Consider the following 19440-nt stretch of genomic DNA (forward strand, 5'->3'; position numbering starts at 1 on the left):
TAAATTTAGCGGGGAAACTTAACCCACTAAAGTTAGCGGGAACCTTTTACGCTAAACTTAGAAAAAATTTTTCGCTAAATTTAACAAAAAACTTTCCCGCTAAATTGAGCGGAAACATTTCCCCGCTAAATTTAGCGGAAAATCTTCCCAGCCAGGTTTAGCGGAAAAAATATTTCCGCTTATTCTAGCGGGACATTTTCCCCAATAACTTTCGCGGAAAAATTTCGCCACTAACTTTTGAGAGTAAACGTCCCATAACGCAACGCGAGGTTCCGCCGTCGCCGACGCCGACGCCGACGCGGACGCACCTCAACCCGGAAACGGGCACCTAAGAGCTGCGCTCTAAAACAGTAGATCGACGAACGAAAAATATTCTGTATGAGCGATGGCGGGGTGGAACTATCTTTCGAGCAATGGACTAGGGGTACTAAAATTCGTTTCCCTGTAAGTGCGAACGTAGCAGTAGCTAAAAGAGATAGCTACGGTCTTTCACCGTCCCTGTCAAGCACGCGCTCCCCTGCAGTTCAAGCATCATTCCGTCCAACATGCTCGTTTCTCTAGCTTCGGCGTCGGTCGCACTTCAAGTGAAACGGAGCATGGTAGTTCTTTTTTTATATACGAATTTATTTTATAATAACATTTTCGGCTAATGTACGGTAAGTTATTAATAACGGTGCACGTGTTTGCGTACTAGACTATAAAAATTAAACATTGAAGACAGGATTAGGGTGACACTACGAACAGGAAACAGGGGCATAGAAAACCCTACTGCATTGTTTCCCAAGCCACCCTCAGATTTTTTATTTTTTTTATTTAGTAATTAACACTTCAAACCATCAAAAAGAATAGGATGGGTTTAAAACTTGACATGAAAATGGAATTCCAAATAAGTGCTAGTCCGGGTTGGGCACAGGAGCAGGAAACATTTAAACAAATAAAGTGTTCTCAGTAGTTCACTAATTTATTGCTAAATTCACGTGTTACCCCAACCGGTGACATGACAGCGTGTATGATGCATGGTCCATATTTTAAACTTGGTTACTTCTAAAAAAGAAGTATTAATTTTAATATTTTTCCGAAATGCGTTTTTCACTATATGGGTGGTTCCGTGACGTTCCCGTAGATGATTACTCGTCCCTCGATAGGTGTCTTGATAGGTGACATCTTACGAATATACCAGACTAGGACATCGAAATCAACGGGACCTGAAAAGCAAAATCATTTGGGTTCGTTGGTGTACTAGTTGCTATTCTGCAAGACGGTATGTTAAAATATCTGGCTGTCCGAATAACACCCAGTTTAAATGATTACTTAGCATCACGTGAATTTTTAACGCATACTCTTACTTCTAAAATGTCAATGCCCCTCATTTCCATCCATCTGGTGGCAAGTAATGAACGCTATCTGAGGAAAGTGTGATAATCACCTGGACAGAAAAATTGCTTTCGACGAAAACTGTAAACGTCATAATTTATCCATTACTTGTTTGCTAATTGCGCTGTGAAAGGTAATGCCATTTGCCTCTCACCCTACGACAAACTACAGTCTTAAACGACGGCCCGGCAAATACAATCATGAGGGACGAAGGTTTGTTCTTTGTCCCCCTTGTACCCTTCCTCCAGGGATTATTATCGTTACTCATGTCCAGCTCGCTGCACCTTTGCATTAATTACATTAACACCAGCCATGAGCGAGTTAAGTGAGGACCCATAATAGTGACCATCGGCATTATTTTGGTAACTATTTATTTCTCCCGAAGTATTATTCAAGCCAATTAAAATCAATCCAAATATCGGAACTTCCTACCTGATTCTCCGTATTTTTCTGCTTTGGTAAATCCATCGCCACCTCTGGCTACGAAGTCTGTTGTAACGATTGTGTACATTTCTCTGTCAACTACGTCTTGATAGACAGGCACCTGGCATTGTTTACAAAGTATTTTTAGGGATATCACCCGGCATGATGATGGCAGCGACAAGTTGTACTCCACGCGCATGCCTGCGGGAGTTAAAAAATTAGTTTATAACTGTTCATAGGTCTACGATTTCAAATATGAAAGCAAAACAATCGCCTAAGTCACCTATCTGTCACGGTGATTCCTCTACTCTTTGTGAGGCTTTTTTGTATTGCCTATTAAACATAGATACTCACCAGAAACTTGAAGAAATTCTCCCTTCTTGTTTAGGTAGCTGAAGTTTGCAACCGAATGTTCGAACATCTTTCGTAAGGTGGTTCCATTCAGAGTGACATTGATAATAGTTTGACCAAATGGTGCAGTTGTGAGTATTGCGCCCATTGTTATCACTGTAATAAGGCAATAATGTACGTATCTGAATGAGGTGCCAGAATCGCTAAAATCCGTATGGGGCGGCATTAAATATGCAAACACTGAGATATTCGATAATCGAAACATCATATTCAATGAAAGGTAATAGCTTTTGTAGATCGTACATTACACTATCATTATATCCACGTGAAGCACACGAAAGAAAAGTTACACTTCAGGAAACTGATCGAGCGGATACTCTCAACTTTCTGAAAGATTCTGGCTACGATGGCTTTGAAGCTTTTGTACGCCTCAAATGGTTGGATTAGAACTTAAATTCCCGCCTCAAGTAAATGAATTTCATGGCTCATGTGTATGCGCCATGCTACTAGAAAGGTAAACCCGGGGTTTTAGCCCACATAAATAAACTAATTGTCCAAAATTTGACGTGAAACTATTTTAGCCTGAATGCGAAAGTTTGAGATCACGAACTTATCTGGAACAAAACTTAGAAGAAGGTAAAGACGGATATGGACGAGCAGACGACGACCACGGGGAATAGTGTAACAAACGCCTCTGTTTTGACTCACATCGCATAGATGGCACCACCAGTCCGTCAGTGTAAGAGCCACTGGTTTTGGGTTTGGTTTTGGCGGTAAAACAGAATCGTTGTTCAATACTTTCTGGTGCTTTACCTAAACCGTTTTTTTTTTTTTTTTTATTTCAACGAAAATTAAAAGAAAAAAAAATACAACGTGATATTTGGATGCATTTGCTCAGATAGAACATTTCTCAGAATAATTATTCAAACAGTCGTCGTCTTCATTCTTGGTCTTTGGGAACCCGGACACCGGCCCTCCCGTTGCGTTGATCGCTCTTATCTTCCGTCGTCTTTTGTTGGACTTTCGTGCCTCATGAGGCAACTAACACATAAGCAACGCACAGGTCTCGTGCCGTGGTACTCAGAGGACAAAAGCTTGAAGAAGGTTCGCATTCGATACCGACACGAGCACCGTTGGAGGCTACAGTCGAAAAAAAAAAAAATTACACCATCTTCCCGAGGGGAACCATGAGGTGATGCGGAGCATCGTTCCATCACACTTCATCGGAAGAACGGAGTGGAGTCAACAGCGGTGAACTGAACGCGCGCAGAAATTGGTTTGCTCTTTATGTTTATACAGCCTGGATGGAGATGCGCCTCAACGGGTAATCGGTCTCTTAGCTGTAGATGAGAAATTTAGCCAGTGTAGTACAACCGCTAACCAGGGATTCTTAACGTGCACCACGCAGTAGTCATCACACGAAAGCGTGCCGGTACGAAACTCATCCAGATCGAAACGGGCGGGGGTGGCGGGGACTCGAACCCAGGAGGTTCCCAGCGCAAGCTTTCGCTCCACGCTCCGAGCTGAGACGTGTTAGCCCACTCGGCCACTCCTCCCCTTTGAGGGGCATTTGCCGCTACTTATATTCAAACTTGAAGGAGAAGAAAGTAGAGGAGGAGAGTTGCGCCTGCGCGCGCGGTGTGAGTATAGTCAGTTACAGGTTAAGAAGGTAGCGGCAAATGCCCCTCAAAGGGAATCAGATATCCCTCCGCCACCTCCGCATCCAATAGCGTCCCACCGTTTCCGTGACGTCGCGGCCAACGCGCGAGGAAGGGCTTGCCTTTCTGTACATATTTGCTTTATCTTTCGACTTTAACTTAGCATTGTGGAAGCCACGAGAGGGAGATTAGAGTTCTCCCCCACCGACGGAAACAAATACGACTTTCGGGGATTAGCTTCCCCCCCCCCCCCCCCCCCCCCCCGATGAATACAAAGGCTGCTTTCAGGGGCTCGGTTCCCTCTCCGATGAATAACAAAGGTCGCTTTCTTAAAAAGTGGGATCGGAGACAAGTGGGAATCTATTGAAGCGGAACAAAGAGCGTCTCCAGTGAACTCTTCTTTCGGCTGCGGAGAGATTTGAAACGGGCGCATCACACTTGTGGGAGGAGCTTCTCCTACCTTCTTGACTTGTAACCGACTATAGAAGCGAACGCACGCGAAGTGCACGCAGCTGGTAGCTGCGTGCACTTCGCGCAGCTGTTGGAGAGAGGGACGCAGCTGGTAGTTGCGTGCACTTCGCGCAGCTGTTGGAGAGAGAGAGAACGCACGTGCAGCGAGGAGAGTTGCGCATGCGTAGCGTGAGTGCGGACTACGACGCCGCGGGACATAGCCCGAGCAAGAGATGCTCCGCATCTAAAAAAAAAAAGAATCTGATAGTGAGTTTTGCATTTCGAGGACGTGGAGAGCATCGCCATGATGCACGTCTTCGCCAGCAAGCCTAAAAAGTAACAAGGGCCCGATTCAAGAAGAGCTTCTTAGACTGCGACAAATTAGCTCAGACGTTCGTAAGTTACGCACATCATAAGAAGTAGAGAAATCGGTACCCATGAATGCGCTCCGAAGTGAGAGAAAGGCAGCGACGTTCTCGCACGCGTGAGCGGGCTGTTGCTGTGGCGACAGCGTCTTTGGCAACACGATCAACTAACGAGAGAGGTCGGCATGGTTCGCAGCACGTGAATTTTTACTAAAAACAAACGCAGGCGGCCTCTCCGCCAACGCTTCTCCAGGGATCGCGTCTTGCAGCGAAAGCTATGCAATGTAGTTGTCAAGCTACACGGTATAGCTTTTTTCCCCGTCTTGTTCTCCAAACTGGAGTCGATAAAGATTAAATGAATAGAATTGACTTGAAAAATATCAACGCTACCACGCTTTAAACGGGCCAGGATGTTGAGGCCGGGCTGTCTTCCTCGACTCATATCGCCACACACGTCTCCCAGCAAGCGCGCCCGTGGCTGAACGGTTATTTTGCTTGACTCCCACGCAAACGGGGCCGAGGTTGGATGCCTAAGCGCCGAAGCACCTTTTTGCTATTTTTGTGAATGTCACGTTCTCGTGAATTCAAGAACCCCGTCCCTGTTCGAGGACCGAATGTTCTGCGCACCGAATATTCTCCGCCGATTTTTCAAGAAACCCACGCATGCACATAAGGGGCTCCGCGTGGCGAGCCGGAGTCTGTCTCGCCCCAGCGCTCTATCCCGCTGTTACGCTGCCGTCGACGCCAGCGACCCTAACCTTCACGTATTTTGTTTTGGGCACAAGTGCGCCCCATGAAACGTTTACCGCCGAATAGACCGATCTCACCAGCCAGTTTGACTCCGCCACCGCTGCCGCAATGCATCGAGGGAACTTTAGTCTTTCTGCACGTGCGACAACCCCGCTGGAGCTCTGCGCGAGTGGAGCACGAGACAGAGCGAGCACTGCCGTTTGCCTCCAGTGAACTAAAGTTATGGCGGCGTCACGCATGCACCGAATGCTTGGTGGGATCGGTCTATTCAGAAACCTCACTGAATGAGTGAATTTGACCATAGGCTGCTACCCCGCGCCTGCACCAAAATGTCCCCAATGACTATTGATGCGGCGGGGAATGGCTGAACGAAACCCCGCCGCATCAATAGTCATTGGGGACATTTTGGTGGAGGCGCGGGGGTAGCAGCCTATGCTCAAATTTACTCATTCACCCCCGCGAACCCGTCAACCAAGTCCCATTTCAAGCCCGGCGTGAAGACCACTCATCAAGGATTATGAAACTCGGGCCAGCAGCCGCCGCACCCCGGGGACAGTTTCCTGAATTAGGTGTGCTGCTGGACAAGCCCAAGCCGAACAAGACGCCGATGGCCAACCAGTCGCCGTTCCCGGCCTCTTTTGCCGTCGTTTACCTGCCCATCGCACCACGGACGGCTGCTCCGTTCCGTGGTAAACTCTACGAGGACGTCGAAGATGGGATCGGCCAGTACAAACACGTCGCTCGCCACAGTGCCTGGACCGACGAGCAGCGCCTGAGAAACGTGTATTTCTCGCTGGAAGGAACTGCCAGGTACTGGTACCAAAATCACGAGTCTTCTTTGACATCGTGGGATGTTTCCAAGGGCCAGCTGAAGTTAGCTCGCCCTTTTGTCAGCCAACACCGCAAAGAGAGAGCTGAAGATCTACTTCGAAACAGAACCCTGGGCCCCAACGAGAGCGTCATCGGCTTCGTGCAGGATGTTCTGTGCCTGAGCGCCCGCGCCGCACCCCAGGCTGCATAAGAGAAGCACCTAAGAATACTAATGCGGGGCGTGAGGTAGAACACCTTCGGTGGTCTTGACCGCAGCCCTTCGACAACAGTCGAAGATTTCGTCACCGTTGCCACGAACAACTAGCGCGCCCTACAGGCCGAGCCAGTCACACCCAGCGACTACTCGGCGTCTCTGCCCTCGGGCAGTCTAGCAGCGATCTTGGATTTAGCATCCCAGGCATTCGCAAGATCATTCACGATGTCGCCCGGGAAGAGCTCGAGGAGCTTTTGCCTGCTCTCAGCCAGCCGGCTTCGCTATCGATAGCCGAAGTTGTCTGCGAGGAAGTTCAACAGACAATCCAACTGGAAGTTCATGCCAGCGTATCAGCAGCCGAGGAGCCAACCCTGACCTACGCCGCACTAGGTTGGAGACCAGCGCCAGCTGCCGGCAGTATTCGACACCGCCTCGACGTGACCCACCAGCGCCGCAGGCTTTCTGACGTCGGCAAGGGCAGCCCCAGCTCGTCCGCACTGAAACGGCACCTAGGAAGACGGATGTGTGGCGCATGGCCGATCGACGAGCGCTGCGAGATCACTACGGCGAGGACGACGATGTCTACCGGAGGTGCCCATACCGACAAATGGGCCTGCGAGGTTTTGCGCCGAGCGACCCGCGACCCCGCCTTGGGGAGCGACCGAGGTATATCCGAGGAGTACCTCCGAAAACACCTGTCCCCGGTTCCGGCTCTAAAACGAAGTTCCCAATAGCCTTCGCCTTGACGTGCTCTTTCGCCCTTACGCCCTCCGGGTGGTACAGCCTGTCCTTCCTATCTCGTCGGGAAAACTAAGTGCGACAACGCTTGTAGGTGGCGTTGCCGAAAACGACTAAAGAGCCTTTAAGAACGCTGGAGCGCTCCCAGTCTCCCGAGGCCACGCATCGCACCGACGCGCCTGCACCGGTGCCAAACAACCTACACGTTGTTTTCGACGGCCACGACGCATAGGCTCTCGTGGACACCGGAGCAGACTACTCAGTCTTGAGTGGGAGGCTCTCTCGTCGCCTCCGTAAGATGGCGACGCCGTGGGATGGAACTCAAATACGAACCGCCGTAGGGCACCTCATCACACTAGTCGGGAGCTGCACTGCCTTCGTCGATAACCCTCTGTGACACGTGCCCTGTGAAGTTCTTCGTTCTGCAAAACTGTGCGAGGGGCGTTAATCTCGGAATGGACTTTCTCTGCGACTATGGTGCCGTCTTCGACCTCTGAAAAACAGTTGACGCTGCTAGAGCCTCTTCTGTCAACGGTTGAGCCCAATTCGACGTCAACTACGATCCGAGCTATTGTTGACCATGTGAACCTGTCGCCGCAGTCGAGTGTTTTCGTAACCGTCATAACCGACGCAGCCATGCGCGGGGTATGCTAGCTTGAATGCCAGATCAAGCGCTAGCCCAGTGCTTATGTAGTGTTTCCCTCGGTGAAGCCGAACTTTCAAACTAGACCACTTGGAATTGTGTCCTGATATCTGGCGAGGCCAGATCTCGACACCTGAATGCTTTGTACTTAAAAATGCGTCTCAAGTAAGGCCCGACAAACGCGGTGAGAGTCACCATGCTCGAACGCCAAACTCTTTCGTTTACGGCAATTTCGCTGGTCAACGGATTTAGTGCGTGATTATTGCATCAACTAGCTGACAAAGACTGATTTCAGCCGAAGACAGAGCACGCGAGGTAGAACGCGGCACATGGTTTAAAAAGGAAATAAATTCATTTTTGATTAGTGGACGTCAGAACTGCATAAATAAATAATATTAATATTAACATTATTTTTATTGCAAATGAAAAAGTGAATATTTTATTACAAATGCAAATGAACAAATAAATTTGGCACTGGCTTCCATTACACATATTTACCTTGGTAAATAAATACGCAAGTGTTATATATTTGCTTACCTTACCCTGTGAGTTTACCGGGAAAATCTCAGAGCTGCTGTTGTGACACGGACATCCAACGACCCTAAGGGCGTGCTTAGGCTTAAGGAGAAAGGAAGTCGCTGCTTCCCGCTCCTACACCGTCTCCGTCCCTGCCGATCTCAGCGTTTTCTAAAACGCCATTTCGATGCAGTGGTACAGCTGTTGCGGCTGCTACACACTAATAACTTTGGATTGAAAATATCGGCTGGCATCAGAAATCCATACCCGTTCATTTCGCGCAGCAGTAAGTGCTATTTCTTAGCTGTTCGCTGATTTGCAACCGCCAGCGAAGCGCATGGCGCACTCACTGTACTCGCAGCTATGCCCGTCACTGGCGCAAAAGAAAATCAACGAAACGCCAAACAAATTGCATTTGGTGCTACACAAAATGGGCGGCTAAGTCTTTCCTATTTCAAAAAATATCTCCCGAAATGTTTAGTGCTTAAGATTGAAGCTCTTGCAAACTTTGAGATCGGCTGCGACGAAAGCAGCCGGACTGGTGACGTGTTGTTGCTTGGCAGGTAGTTGCAATAATCGGACATCTAGCAAACCACGAACTTTGAGAAGCTAAAAGTGATATAATATTAATTGCGGTACTCCAGCTGTTAAAATTGAGCGCAAAGCAACGACCTGTAGCGAGACCTGTAAGGCTTCGTCTTCCTACGTTTACCTCACAACCAGCTGTTCTTACACGCACAAAGTACAGCATGTCGGGACTCCAAAATAAAACGTGCCCCAGAATCCGTCTATGTCTGTCGGCAACACAAAAACTATTAAAATTAAAGAAAAGTAACATGTTTGAAAGCGGAAGCACATTGTATCTGATTGTAACATAATATTATGAAGTGCATTTGGCCTATCGAAACCACAACTTCATGGTTAGCCTGAGACCAAAATGATTCGTGTCTCATCTCGCTGCTATGATCGCTTCGATTCTCGGAGTTGTGTAGTGTTGTTGTCTCGTAATGAAAGCTTCTAAAAAATATTTTACATCTGTGGAATGTATATTCATGGTTTCAAATTTCTCTACGTATTCGTTTGAATGAAATCGAAGATTTTTCACGGTTTTTGAATGAAGGTCGTGTGTAATCAAAACGCTCGGAATAAGTTTTGCTTTCAACTTTATAGGGCATAGGTCCGTGATCGTTAAATAAATTCCCAATGTCAACTGAGCCTGGTAAATCAGTAGTTACTTATCTGTGGAATCTGTTTAGCTATATGTTTTTGTTTTCCGATTGAAGAGAAAAATGCATATCTGGGTTCCAGCCCAAAATGATCATCATCTTTTCGATTGAATCACACAAGTGTTTCAACTTACCACCTTGCTCAAGTGGAGCTCTAATGGTTCCCCCATTGATTATCGCTGCGTTTACGTTGGACCAAAGCTCTGCTGAAGAGGTGTTCATATCCGCGTAGTAGGCGAAGTACGCATCGGCCATCATATTTCCGAGGTTGCACTCCCGGATTCGGCATATATTATCCTGTTGTTCGAGCAACACTTTGGTGTAACCAACTGGTTCCTGCATTACCTTAGTGACATTTTCCTTGAAAGGCGCAATTACTCGAGTCATATTTTCATCTGCAAGAAATTCGAAGAACGAATGTACCACGCAGCTGGAACAACGTTTAGTTCTTTTTTTTTTTTTAATTAGCCACCCTATTTTTGTAGCGTGAGCTACACTGGCCGAGGTCGAGCAGTTTCGCGTGGCTCGCATAATAAGCCGTGCTCCGTGCTGCGCATGCGCGAGGAGCAGTGACGTCACGCGGCGCACAGCTGGCGCGCCGGAGCCGCCGCCGCGCCCGCCTCGCCGGTCTGCGTATTCCAGAGGAGTGACGTCATAGCCGCGGCAGACGCACTGCCGCCGCCGCGTGCCCAACTGTGCGCCTCCGTTGCGCAGTAGTCAAGTCTGACGCTGCACCGAAGCCGCTTGATAGCGCCTCTCTATTTGTGCGCATAAGCTCACGCTACGTATATCCTGGCATAGCCGAGCTAAACCACCGCATTTTTTTTAATATGGTATTGTAGTAAAGGTATGCCTATACGAGTAAGGAGGCGTCTTTTTTCGTTACACTTGTTATATTTGACATGAAGTCACGTATAAAATATTAGTGGAACGCGTAGCGTTCTCATCAGTAGGAATGCTTTTTTTAATACGAAAGCATTCGTGTTTGATTGCAAATATTATTGCCAAACCATCCCTTTTCAATAGAGATATACTGTGACCAGGAAAAAATGTTTGTACCTGGGGGTATGTCTTAGAAACTTTCAATTAAAATCGATTATAAATATTATTGTTTCATAATTGATGTTTCAAAAAAAAATATATATTAGTAATACTTCGGGGGGCCAAGTGGCAAAGTAAGGTGACCACTTCATAGCTATGAGTACACACAAAACATATTAAAAAACTGACTGTCATTCTCACTTCAATTTTTTCTGTAGCTATTTCATTTTGACCATTTTATCCGATACTTCAATTTATTTTCAAGAATCCATTACGATGAATATGTGCCGATACCTTATAAAATATTGCTTGACTTACCTTCGGTGACTGATGAATTTAGAAGAATAGGGTTTCCCGTTCCATTAATAACATTTCCATTCCCATCAAATGTAACCTGTAAGAATCCGAGGTACTTTCCGTAGCAGTAAGCTTGAACTACAAGCCCTCTGGAACCGTCGGTTTTATCTACAAGTGTGGGATAATCGCCTTCAGGGGTATTTTCTGGGGGGTACCCATTGCCTAAAAGATATTATAAGTAAGTACTTGTGAAAACCTTATTTTAATAGAAAAATTGTTCAAACAAATTACCGTGATAAAGAAAAGTGTTCGTGTGGCCACCAACAATAACGTCCAGATCTTCAACTTCTTTCATTATTTCAATGTCTCGTAGGTACCCACAGTGAGTAATTCCTACGATGATATTCACGTTTTCTTTCTTCAGATTTTGAACTTCACTTTTAAAGCTCGCAATTTCGTCATGAAATTCGACTTGACCTACGGTTTTAAAAAAAAGGAAACAGATATTAATATACAGTTTATTTCGTGTTATGCGCTGAAGCACAGATATTACAACACCATGGGTGATACAAGGTGATCGTCAATATTCACAAGTAAGGTTGAAAACTGATAAGTTTAGCTTACTAAGCTCAGCAGTGTTTGTACCTTATGCAACTGGAAGAAATCTGTATATGTTTATTTGGAGCATTATACGATTTCCTTCTGCGTGTAGAATTCTTTGAATGAACATACGCTCCGTTGTATCACCTATGGGTGTGGTTGTAGTGCTGGTGTGCTGGTGTCGTACCCATGAGGTCCCGTTCCGGCCTACTTATACAGTAGCGTATTGTCAAATATAAACATGCAAGTTAACATGGGAACTCGCGACCTACCTCTCGGTGACCATGGTCACTCGCAAGTGTATTTTGATGTGAGCCCCGGCAAGGTAATCAAATGCTGATCTGTGAGTGGAATCTTACATTTATCCTGGCGCTACGTTTTACAAGAAGCACAATCGAAACGAATGTGGTGTTTTCAATAACACGTCAATAAACTTAAATTACTTGTAAAGTTGTTTTTTTTTTTTTTTGTAGAACATTGCGATTAGCTTACTTGCTGCGGAGAAAACAATGAATTCGTATTCCTTCTGGGTCACATGAGCTCTCTGTACAATTCATATTCTCATTAAGGGAGGCGCTCGACGAGCGCCGAGACATATAATGAAATAGAAAAAAAGTTTGCGGAAAGACCCTGAGCATGATGTATATAATGCCGACGTCAACCTCAGTGTTAAATCACGTTCTTTGTTTATAGGAGGACGCACTTTTCTGGGCTAATTATTCATAAAGCTTTATTTTGGGAAGATATAATTTAAACTATCCTAGTGATGTCTTGCACACCTATAATTGTGGACCACTTTGTTTGGCAATAAATTCAAAGCTAGTAAGAGAATCTCCCGTATACATTATCCCCGTAAGTGGTTTCTAACTAAAAAAACAAACGTTTTGATTTAGGTGTTGTGTTGGGAGAAAATTAACTGCCCACGTTCTAGCATTCAAGTTATCTATTAAACTACGTAGGTATTGATCAAAAATGCTTCCCGCTAATGAGTTAATGCCACAAATCTGTACAGAACAGAAAGAGAGACTCGTGCAGAATATTCCCTGATAACTGCGCGATATGGTATGTTTCAAATAATACCGAAACTTATCATACACTCAAAACATTCATCAATAAGCCAAATAAGATCAATAATACCTGCAAATGCAAATTACGTTTTTATTTAAGAGAATGTGTACATTTATTGTTCTAAACGTGTGATTTTGGCCATCACTTCAAAGTAAGCCATTGAAGAGCTCAAACGTTGAGAGACATCCGTTGTGCTTGTGATATAATTGGTTGTAGGTACATTAGGTGCACTGCAGTTAAGAAGTTTGCCACTTGGTGGCAAAGACACGTTACAATCCTGATCAGTTGTGGTACCAAGGGACTGAACAGCCGCACGACAGTCGATCCAATCGCACCCATTGTCCTGACTGCCCCATCGGCACCACCACCACCAGCACCCCGTTTGCGGAGTGCTCACCATCCAGGCTGCGGCTCTATGTAGAACAACATTTCAGTACAAAGAGTATGATCGAAATGACGACCTCAGTGAACGACACCTGTGCCGCTGTACCTGCAGCCAGATCCCAGTCAAGCGATTTTATTATTTTGTCAAAACGTGGTGACTGGTGGGTCCACATATGTCAACGCCTTTGCAACCGTTTCATAAAGAAAGTCCTTACTACGTATATGATTGCCTCGCAAGCGTTCACTTTAAATGTGAAACACAGCTTCGGCAGTTCCTCCTCGTTCGAAAAATGGTGGACCTGCGCAAATGGTGCACCACCATGCTGCAACAGTTTCCAGCCACAAATTAGCACTTTGTCTCGCCGTAAACGCACCGAATGTTCGAGAACACTCGCCCCATTCAACATTCAAACAAATTGTTCAAAGGAGACGGCTGCCTGGCCGTCAACTTACGTGAATACGGTAGCGACGACTCGGCAAACCTTGCCGACGCGGCCCAACGTGCCCCACTCGACGTTGTCTTTTTTCGACAATATATTGTGCTCGAGTAACACGACTCGCATATCCTATAGTCGGTTACAAGTCAAGAAGGTAGGAGAAGCTCCTCCCACAAGCGTGATGCGCCCGTTTTAAATCTTTCCGCAGTCGAAAGAAGAGTTCACTGGAAACGCTCCTTGTTCCGCTTCAATGGATTCCAACTTGTCTCCGATCCCACTTTTTAAGAAAGCGACCTTTGTATTCATTGGAGAGGGAACCGAGCCCCTGAAAGCAGCCTTTGTATCCATCGGAGGGGGAAGCTAATCCCCGAGAGTGGTAATTGTTTCCATCGGAGGGGGAAAACTCTAACCTCCCTCTCGTGGCTTCCACAATGCTAAGTCAAAGTCGAAAGATAAAGCAAATATGTACAAAAGGCAAGACCCTCCTCTCGCGTTGGCCGCGACGTCACGGAAACGATGGGACGCTATTGGATACGGAGGTGGCGGAGGGATATATGATTCCCTTTGAGGGGCATTTGCCGCTACCTTCTAAACCTGTAACCGACTATGGTAAGCTCTACTCCTGCGGCTCAACGCTAATGTTTTTTTTTTTTTTTTTTTTTTTTTTTACGTCAACGGCATTATGACTTCCAAATAAAGCTTCAGACACATCCGCAAGTTTTAATCTCAGCATCATTTAATGTATTTCAACATAATTTTTGTTTGTATAGTCCTACAAAAAACGAGGGTGTACTCTGAGGCCTTTCTACTCGGTAATTTTAATCAAGATTAAGAAAAATTTGAATTTTTTTTTTGCTTCCGTCCAGCTTTAAAGATCGAAAACCGAAACGTTGGTGCAGTGCTTCTCATTAAATTTAAATAATGAAATCTCTTCAATACTAAAATGAAGCTGGCCGACACAACAAAACGATGCACGCCATAAATTTGTTACAGGTTTCTTGTATTCTTATGTCGACATAGCTTTCAAAATGCTGACATAAACCTCGGTAATGCAGGACTTGTTCCAGCTTCAGGTATCGCAGAAATTATATACCCTGCAGTTTTGAAAGTTTGACAAAGTCTGTGTATCGGTAAGCGGAAATATATTACTTTACGATACGATTGCCATGAAATTGCGGACGCGGTTGGTTTATTAATGACTACCGACAGTTTTGAGAAAACTTCCGAAGCACCGCAAATCGGTTACTTTGTGCATTCCTATCCTACTCTTTTTTTTTTTTTTCGGGGGCCAAGTGTATGTTACATTGTTTTGGAATATTTCTCTGGTGGTATTCTAATTAACCCTTTAGCGCGCAAATCAACACTTTAGCAGACCCCAAAAAAAAGAAAAAAACGCGACTACTTTAAAGTTTTGACGAATTCTGCTAAATGTATCAACTTTTAGACCCAAGCTTTTTATTTAGTAGGTCTTTAATAACGAACAAACGGCGTAACAATAACGTTTAGTTCTGAAAAGCGCCCGTCTCCCCACTTTTCACCGGTTCCCACTTTGGCTACGTGCAGACATTCATTAAAAAAATATTATTGTTAGGTGAAATACTTTCGAAATTTCCCTTGCTTCAGAGGGGCTCATTGAAGATATTCGTACAAAATCTCAAGAGTCGTCCCACAACACGCATGAAGAGAGACTACAAATTTGCCGAGCAGCAATGATATGGTAAGTGCTATAATGCTTCGGCGCTGCAGGTTGTTTCTGTAAATATATTTCTGTAAATTAGTGCGCAGGAAGCAATGTACAATTGTGCGTCTTTCTTACGGCTAAAGTCACTTTGCCTCTCCTATCACATTGGTAGTAATGCTTTGATAGCTTAACCTAAATTCAGTTTTGTGTTGAAATCTCCATGAAAGGCTCCTGTATTTTTGGCTGAATTGTGAAATATTTTTGGCTGAATTGTGAAAGAATATAACGTTTTGCTCTTTCTTCTCTTAATTTCTTTTTTTTTTGTGTAAGTTTTTGCCTTTTTTCGTAGCTTGTTTTTCATATTATTCAAATACATATCTGGCCATGGCAAATTCCCCTTTGTGGGTATGAGGCAGTTGTGAGAAGGAAGAAGAAGGTGCTTTGTGGAGGCTTTTATTTCTTCCTTCATCTTCGACCTCCTTCATTGTTGTTATTTTAGGAGCATGTTTTACCACTTCATGTTTTTACTGTTTTTTCATTAAATAATTTACATAATTTATGTTCAATACTACTTTCTTTATCGGCCACTTTATATAATGGGGGTGTGACTTTGAGATCATATTTACATATTTGTATGCTATGAAGTAGTATTTTTGCTAACGGAATGAAGGAAACACTATTTTACGAAGCAAGATGAAACGACCGCGGTGTGGCACTCGTTTATGTACACCCAAGCGGCTCTGAGCTTGGCTCTAGTAAGGAAACGTTTCTGAGGAGGAAAAGCTTTGAAATGGAACGATAACAGATGCGTAACGCTACTAAGCAGTGCACATGGTGTATAAACACTTGCTTGTGTAAAAGAGGTCCAACAAACAGAAATCAAAAGTTATTGTGAACTCCCCATCGATCAGTTCAGCGTATAATAAGCAAATGGATGGGATTGATCTCTCAGACATGCTAGTTCACCTCAACAAGATTCTATCCAAGTCTTACAGATGGAACCTAGCTATTTTCGATTGTTCTATGGACGTTTGCATTGTCAATGATTGATTAGTTTACAAAAGGGACGGTGCGTCACTGGGAGAGAAAGCGATGTCACTGAACCTTTCCGCGTTGGTGTGGGGAGCTAAAATTCTCCACGCGTCCTGTAGGAGTTTCGTCCATGCGTATTCTTCAGAACTCCAACGCAACAAGAAAGCATCCCATGCCAACAAATGACTGCAGGTGCGAGGTCACTGGTGACCTCGCACCTGCAGTCATTTGTTGGACCTCTTTTTTTTTTCTTCTTTTATTTATTTTATCTATTTCTTCTATATCGGGCCCTTTCCATCCTAATTTATGTTCGTCCCTTTCCAACCACGTCACCTTGCTCATCCTAGCATCTTGCCGAGCACGGCTGCTCGCCTTCTCCATCAAGCATTCCTACCTACCACCCGACATCGCAGTCATGGTCGGGCCCCTCCCGCCATCGCCCAATCATGGTCGCCGGATCTGCCGAATCCTCAGATCAGAAGCTTGGCGTCAGGTTCGCCTCTTTACGGAGTGCATTCGATTCGCCTGTTTTCGAGACGGACCACCAGATCAAGCTTCCAGGCGCCTGCAGTTCGAACTCCGAACTGCCTCACAGGCAACCGACTTCCTCTGGTCCACTATCCTTGCCTCACTCCCCAAGAAGAGACCCCGCTTTCCTCCAGCTCAAGATGTTCGTGCCCTTGGCAACACCCAGATTCCTGACAAGGCGCTCAGCGTACTGCAACTGGGTCCCAAGTATTGCAACCCTATCAAATTAGACAAGCCCGAACTATTGTCTTTGGTGAGAAGAACGGCCGCCAAAGCAGAAGGTGAGGAAGCGCACAGATGCATTCTCGAAGGCGTAGAGCACTTGCAAGTTTCGCCCAGGAGCCCTTGCCCGGCTCGCACAGGTGAAGCGGTTGCCCTGCTCCGCGAGGCAAATTTAAAACTACTCCTTTCCGACAAAGAAGGAGGCTTTGTCGTCATACCGGACAAGATCTACAGTAAGAAATCCCTAGAAGCAATCACTGGGAATTTTCGCCCACTGAAAGACCATCGCCCAAAAAAGGTGAAAGCAGAAGCGATCAGGAAGTGCCAGCAATTAGGCCTCACCACACTGGCGACGTCGGTACGGAACAGCCGAGGTCTTAGTCTGGAATGCTTTTTCACGGCCAAGACCCACAAGACCAAATGTCCCTTCAGAGTTATCGTTTCTGAACGAGGCACGTGGCAGCACTCGGTAGGATCTTTCCTCCAAAAGTCGCTTTCTGTATTAGAATTAGATGATCCCTTCTTGGTCAGGAGGCCGTCTGCAGTTTCCGATTACCTTGAACAACTGCACGATGGGAACCTGCAGGGCTTTTCAGTTGACGTCAAAGACCTTTATTACTCTTTGCCCCACGACCTTCTCTGCGAGGTCGTGAGTGACTGCATCGACAGGTTTGGAACTATAAAGTTTCAGAACTCATGCGGCGTCAGTATCGCCAACTTTCTAGATCTCCTCCTTTTTTATCTGCGCTCTACATCAGTGGTGTACTGCGACCAGTTTTACATACAACGCAAGGGTGTGTGCATAGGATCGTGCCTTGCGCCAGTCCTCAGCGATCTGCTGTTGGCCTACTATGACAGACTGCTCGAAATATCTCTGCGGGACTTCAAGGTAGCTAGAGTGTTCCGGTATGTCGATGATTTCTTGGTGCTGTTCCAAACCTCTGGAGCTGACACCCACTGGCAAGTTGAAAACATCTTTGAAATTTTCAAGTCGAACCTCCGTGTTTTCACTCTCACCAAGGAACTGACCGAAGACAATCAGTTGCGGTTCCTAGACCTGATCCTGGTGTTTGGAGCGGAGCACGTCTGTTGGAGGTATTCCCCTCGTTCGCAAAAGGCGCTCTTGCCGTTCTCGTCCGCTCACTCCAAGCTTGTGAAGCGAGGAATAGCGCTAGCGGCTATGAAAAATGCCACGCAAAGATCCTGCCATCACCAGGTTGAGAGAGGCTTCAACGCCCAAGAGGTCAGACTGCTGTCCGCAGGCTTCCCGCAACCTCTGCTGAGTAGCCTGGCAAAAAAGCTCCTTCTTGAGTCGCGTCGCTCCACTAGCAAGCCTCAAGATACACGCAAGAGATCTCTTTGGACAGTCATAACCTACATCCATGGCTTGTCCCACAACCTGAAAAAGGTTGGAGCCAAGGCAGGCGTTCAGGTACTTTTCTCTGCACCTAACAAACTGGGTCGTCTGTGCAAAAAAGTAAACTCTACCAACCCCTCTGCCACCTCCATCAGGCAATGCCAGAAGAGCCATGCAAATCCTTTCGTCGAGTGTGTCGAAGGCGTCGTGTAGGACGTTCCGCTATCGTGCGGTCGGTCGTACGTTGGCCAGACCGGGCGGTGCATCAACGATCGTCTGAGAGAACACCGCGCCTCTTTGGGAACGACCACTGGCAGCAACCTAGCCAGGCATTGTGCAGCGTGTGCCTGCGTCCCAGCATTTGACAGATGCGAGATTATCAAACACCATAGAGACTGTCGCACGCGCGAGATCATCGAAGCGTTCTCCATCATTAAGAAAGACACAAGCGCAGTCAGCATGCCTTCCGTGACCCTGTTGAGGAAGGAAATCGCATATCTCGAGAGCACTTAATGAACCTTGCTTTTTCTAAAAAGTTATTTTCTTTTCTTCACTTTTGTTTTTGTTTTGCTTTTCCCTCATCTTTTAGTTATTTTCATTGCAAGTATTTTGTTTCAATCCTTATCGTCAGTTTATTTCTTCTTCCTTCGCTTCTTATTTCTTCTTCTTCCTTCGCTTCTCATTAAACAGTTAGTTGTAAGTCAGCGCTCGTGTTGTCCTGTTCTTTCTGTCCTATGTTCCGCGCTGTTCCATTTAGTCACTGGTGAGTTGCCGCCGAAGTTCAGTGAAAGAAGCTATCACGCTCAGCACAAGTCCGAGGATGCGTGGCTGTGTGCCATAAAGGCGTATCTGGCTTCAAGCGCAGAAAATCTACTATTCCTATGCAATAAGAGCGGAAAGAACTCCTTCGTTCCATTTCTTTAAAAATGGTTTTGTGAGAACCATCAGAACTGAGGTTGTGAGAACTTTGTTAAGAGCGACGACACACAGCAGTCATGTCCGCTTGTGGAGAAAATATAATCACACTTTATCGTGTTCATGGACACTCGGTCTGGTGGTGGCACGCGGCTCGATGCCACGAAAGCGGCACGTGGGGACGACATCATCTACAAAAACCATCCCAATGTTTTACGGTGTCTTTATATCTGGGCAGATCAACGATATTGTTAACATTCTGTTTGTAAATTTTTAATGCAAACGCTTTGATAGTTAGTTTTTTTTACTGTTCAGATTAATAAAGACAAGACTAAAGCAAAAACAAAGTATGAGTCCATT

The 19440-nt window shown here is 45.8% G+C and overlaps 1 protein-coding gene across 1 annotated transcript in view; it reads right to left on the reverse strand.

Moving 5' to 3' along the window:
• Nucleotides 1-1092: 1092 nt before the first annotated feature.
• The window catches only part of LOC120837467 (protein 5NUC-like), a 34089-nt gene continuing 15741 nt past the window's right edge, over nucleotides 1093-19440 (reverse strand). The window contains exons 4-9 of the mRNA XM_040206852.1: nucleotides 11148-11333; nucleotides 10878-11078; nucleotides 9653-9913; nucleotides 2152-2304; nucleotides 1807-1998; nucleotides 1093-1205 (exon numbers count right to left, since the gene is read on the reverse strand). Coding sequence (XP_040062786.1) covers nucleotides 1093-1205; nucleotides 1807-1998; nucleotides 2152-2304; nucleotides 9653-9913; nucleotides 10878-11078; nucleotides 11148-11333 — 1106 coding nt within the window. The remainder of the gene's footprint in view (nucleotides 1206-1806; nucleotides 1999-2151; nucleotides 2305-9652; nucleotides 9914-10877; nucleotides 11079-11147; nucleotides 11334-19440) is intronic.

The sequence above is a fragment of the Ixodes scapularis genome, unplaced genomic scaffold (genome assembly GCF_016920785.2).
Source record: "Ixodes scapularis isolate PalLabHiFi unplaced genomic scaffold, ASM1692078v2 PGA_scaffold11__112_contigs__length_91849675, whole genome shotgun sequence".
Classification (NCBI taxonomy): Eukaryota; Metazoa; Arthropoda; class Arachnida; order Ixodida; family Ixodidae; genus Ixodes; species Ixodes scapularis.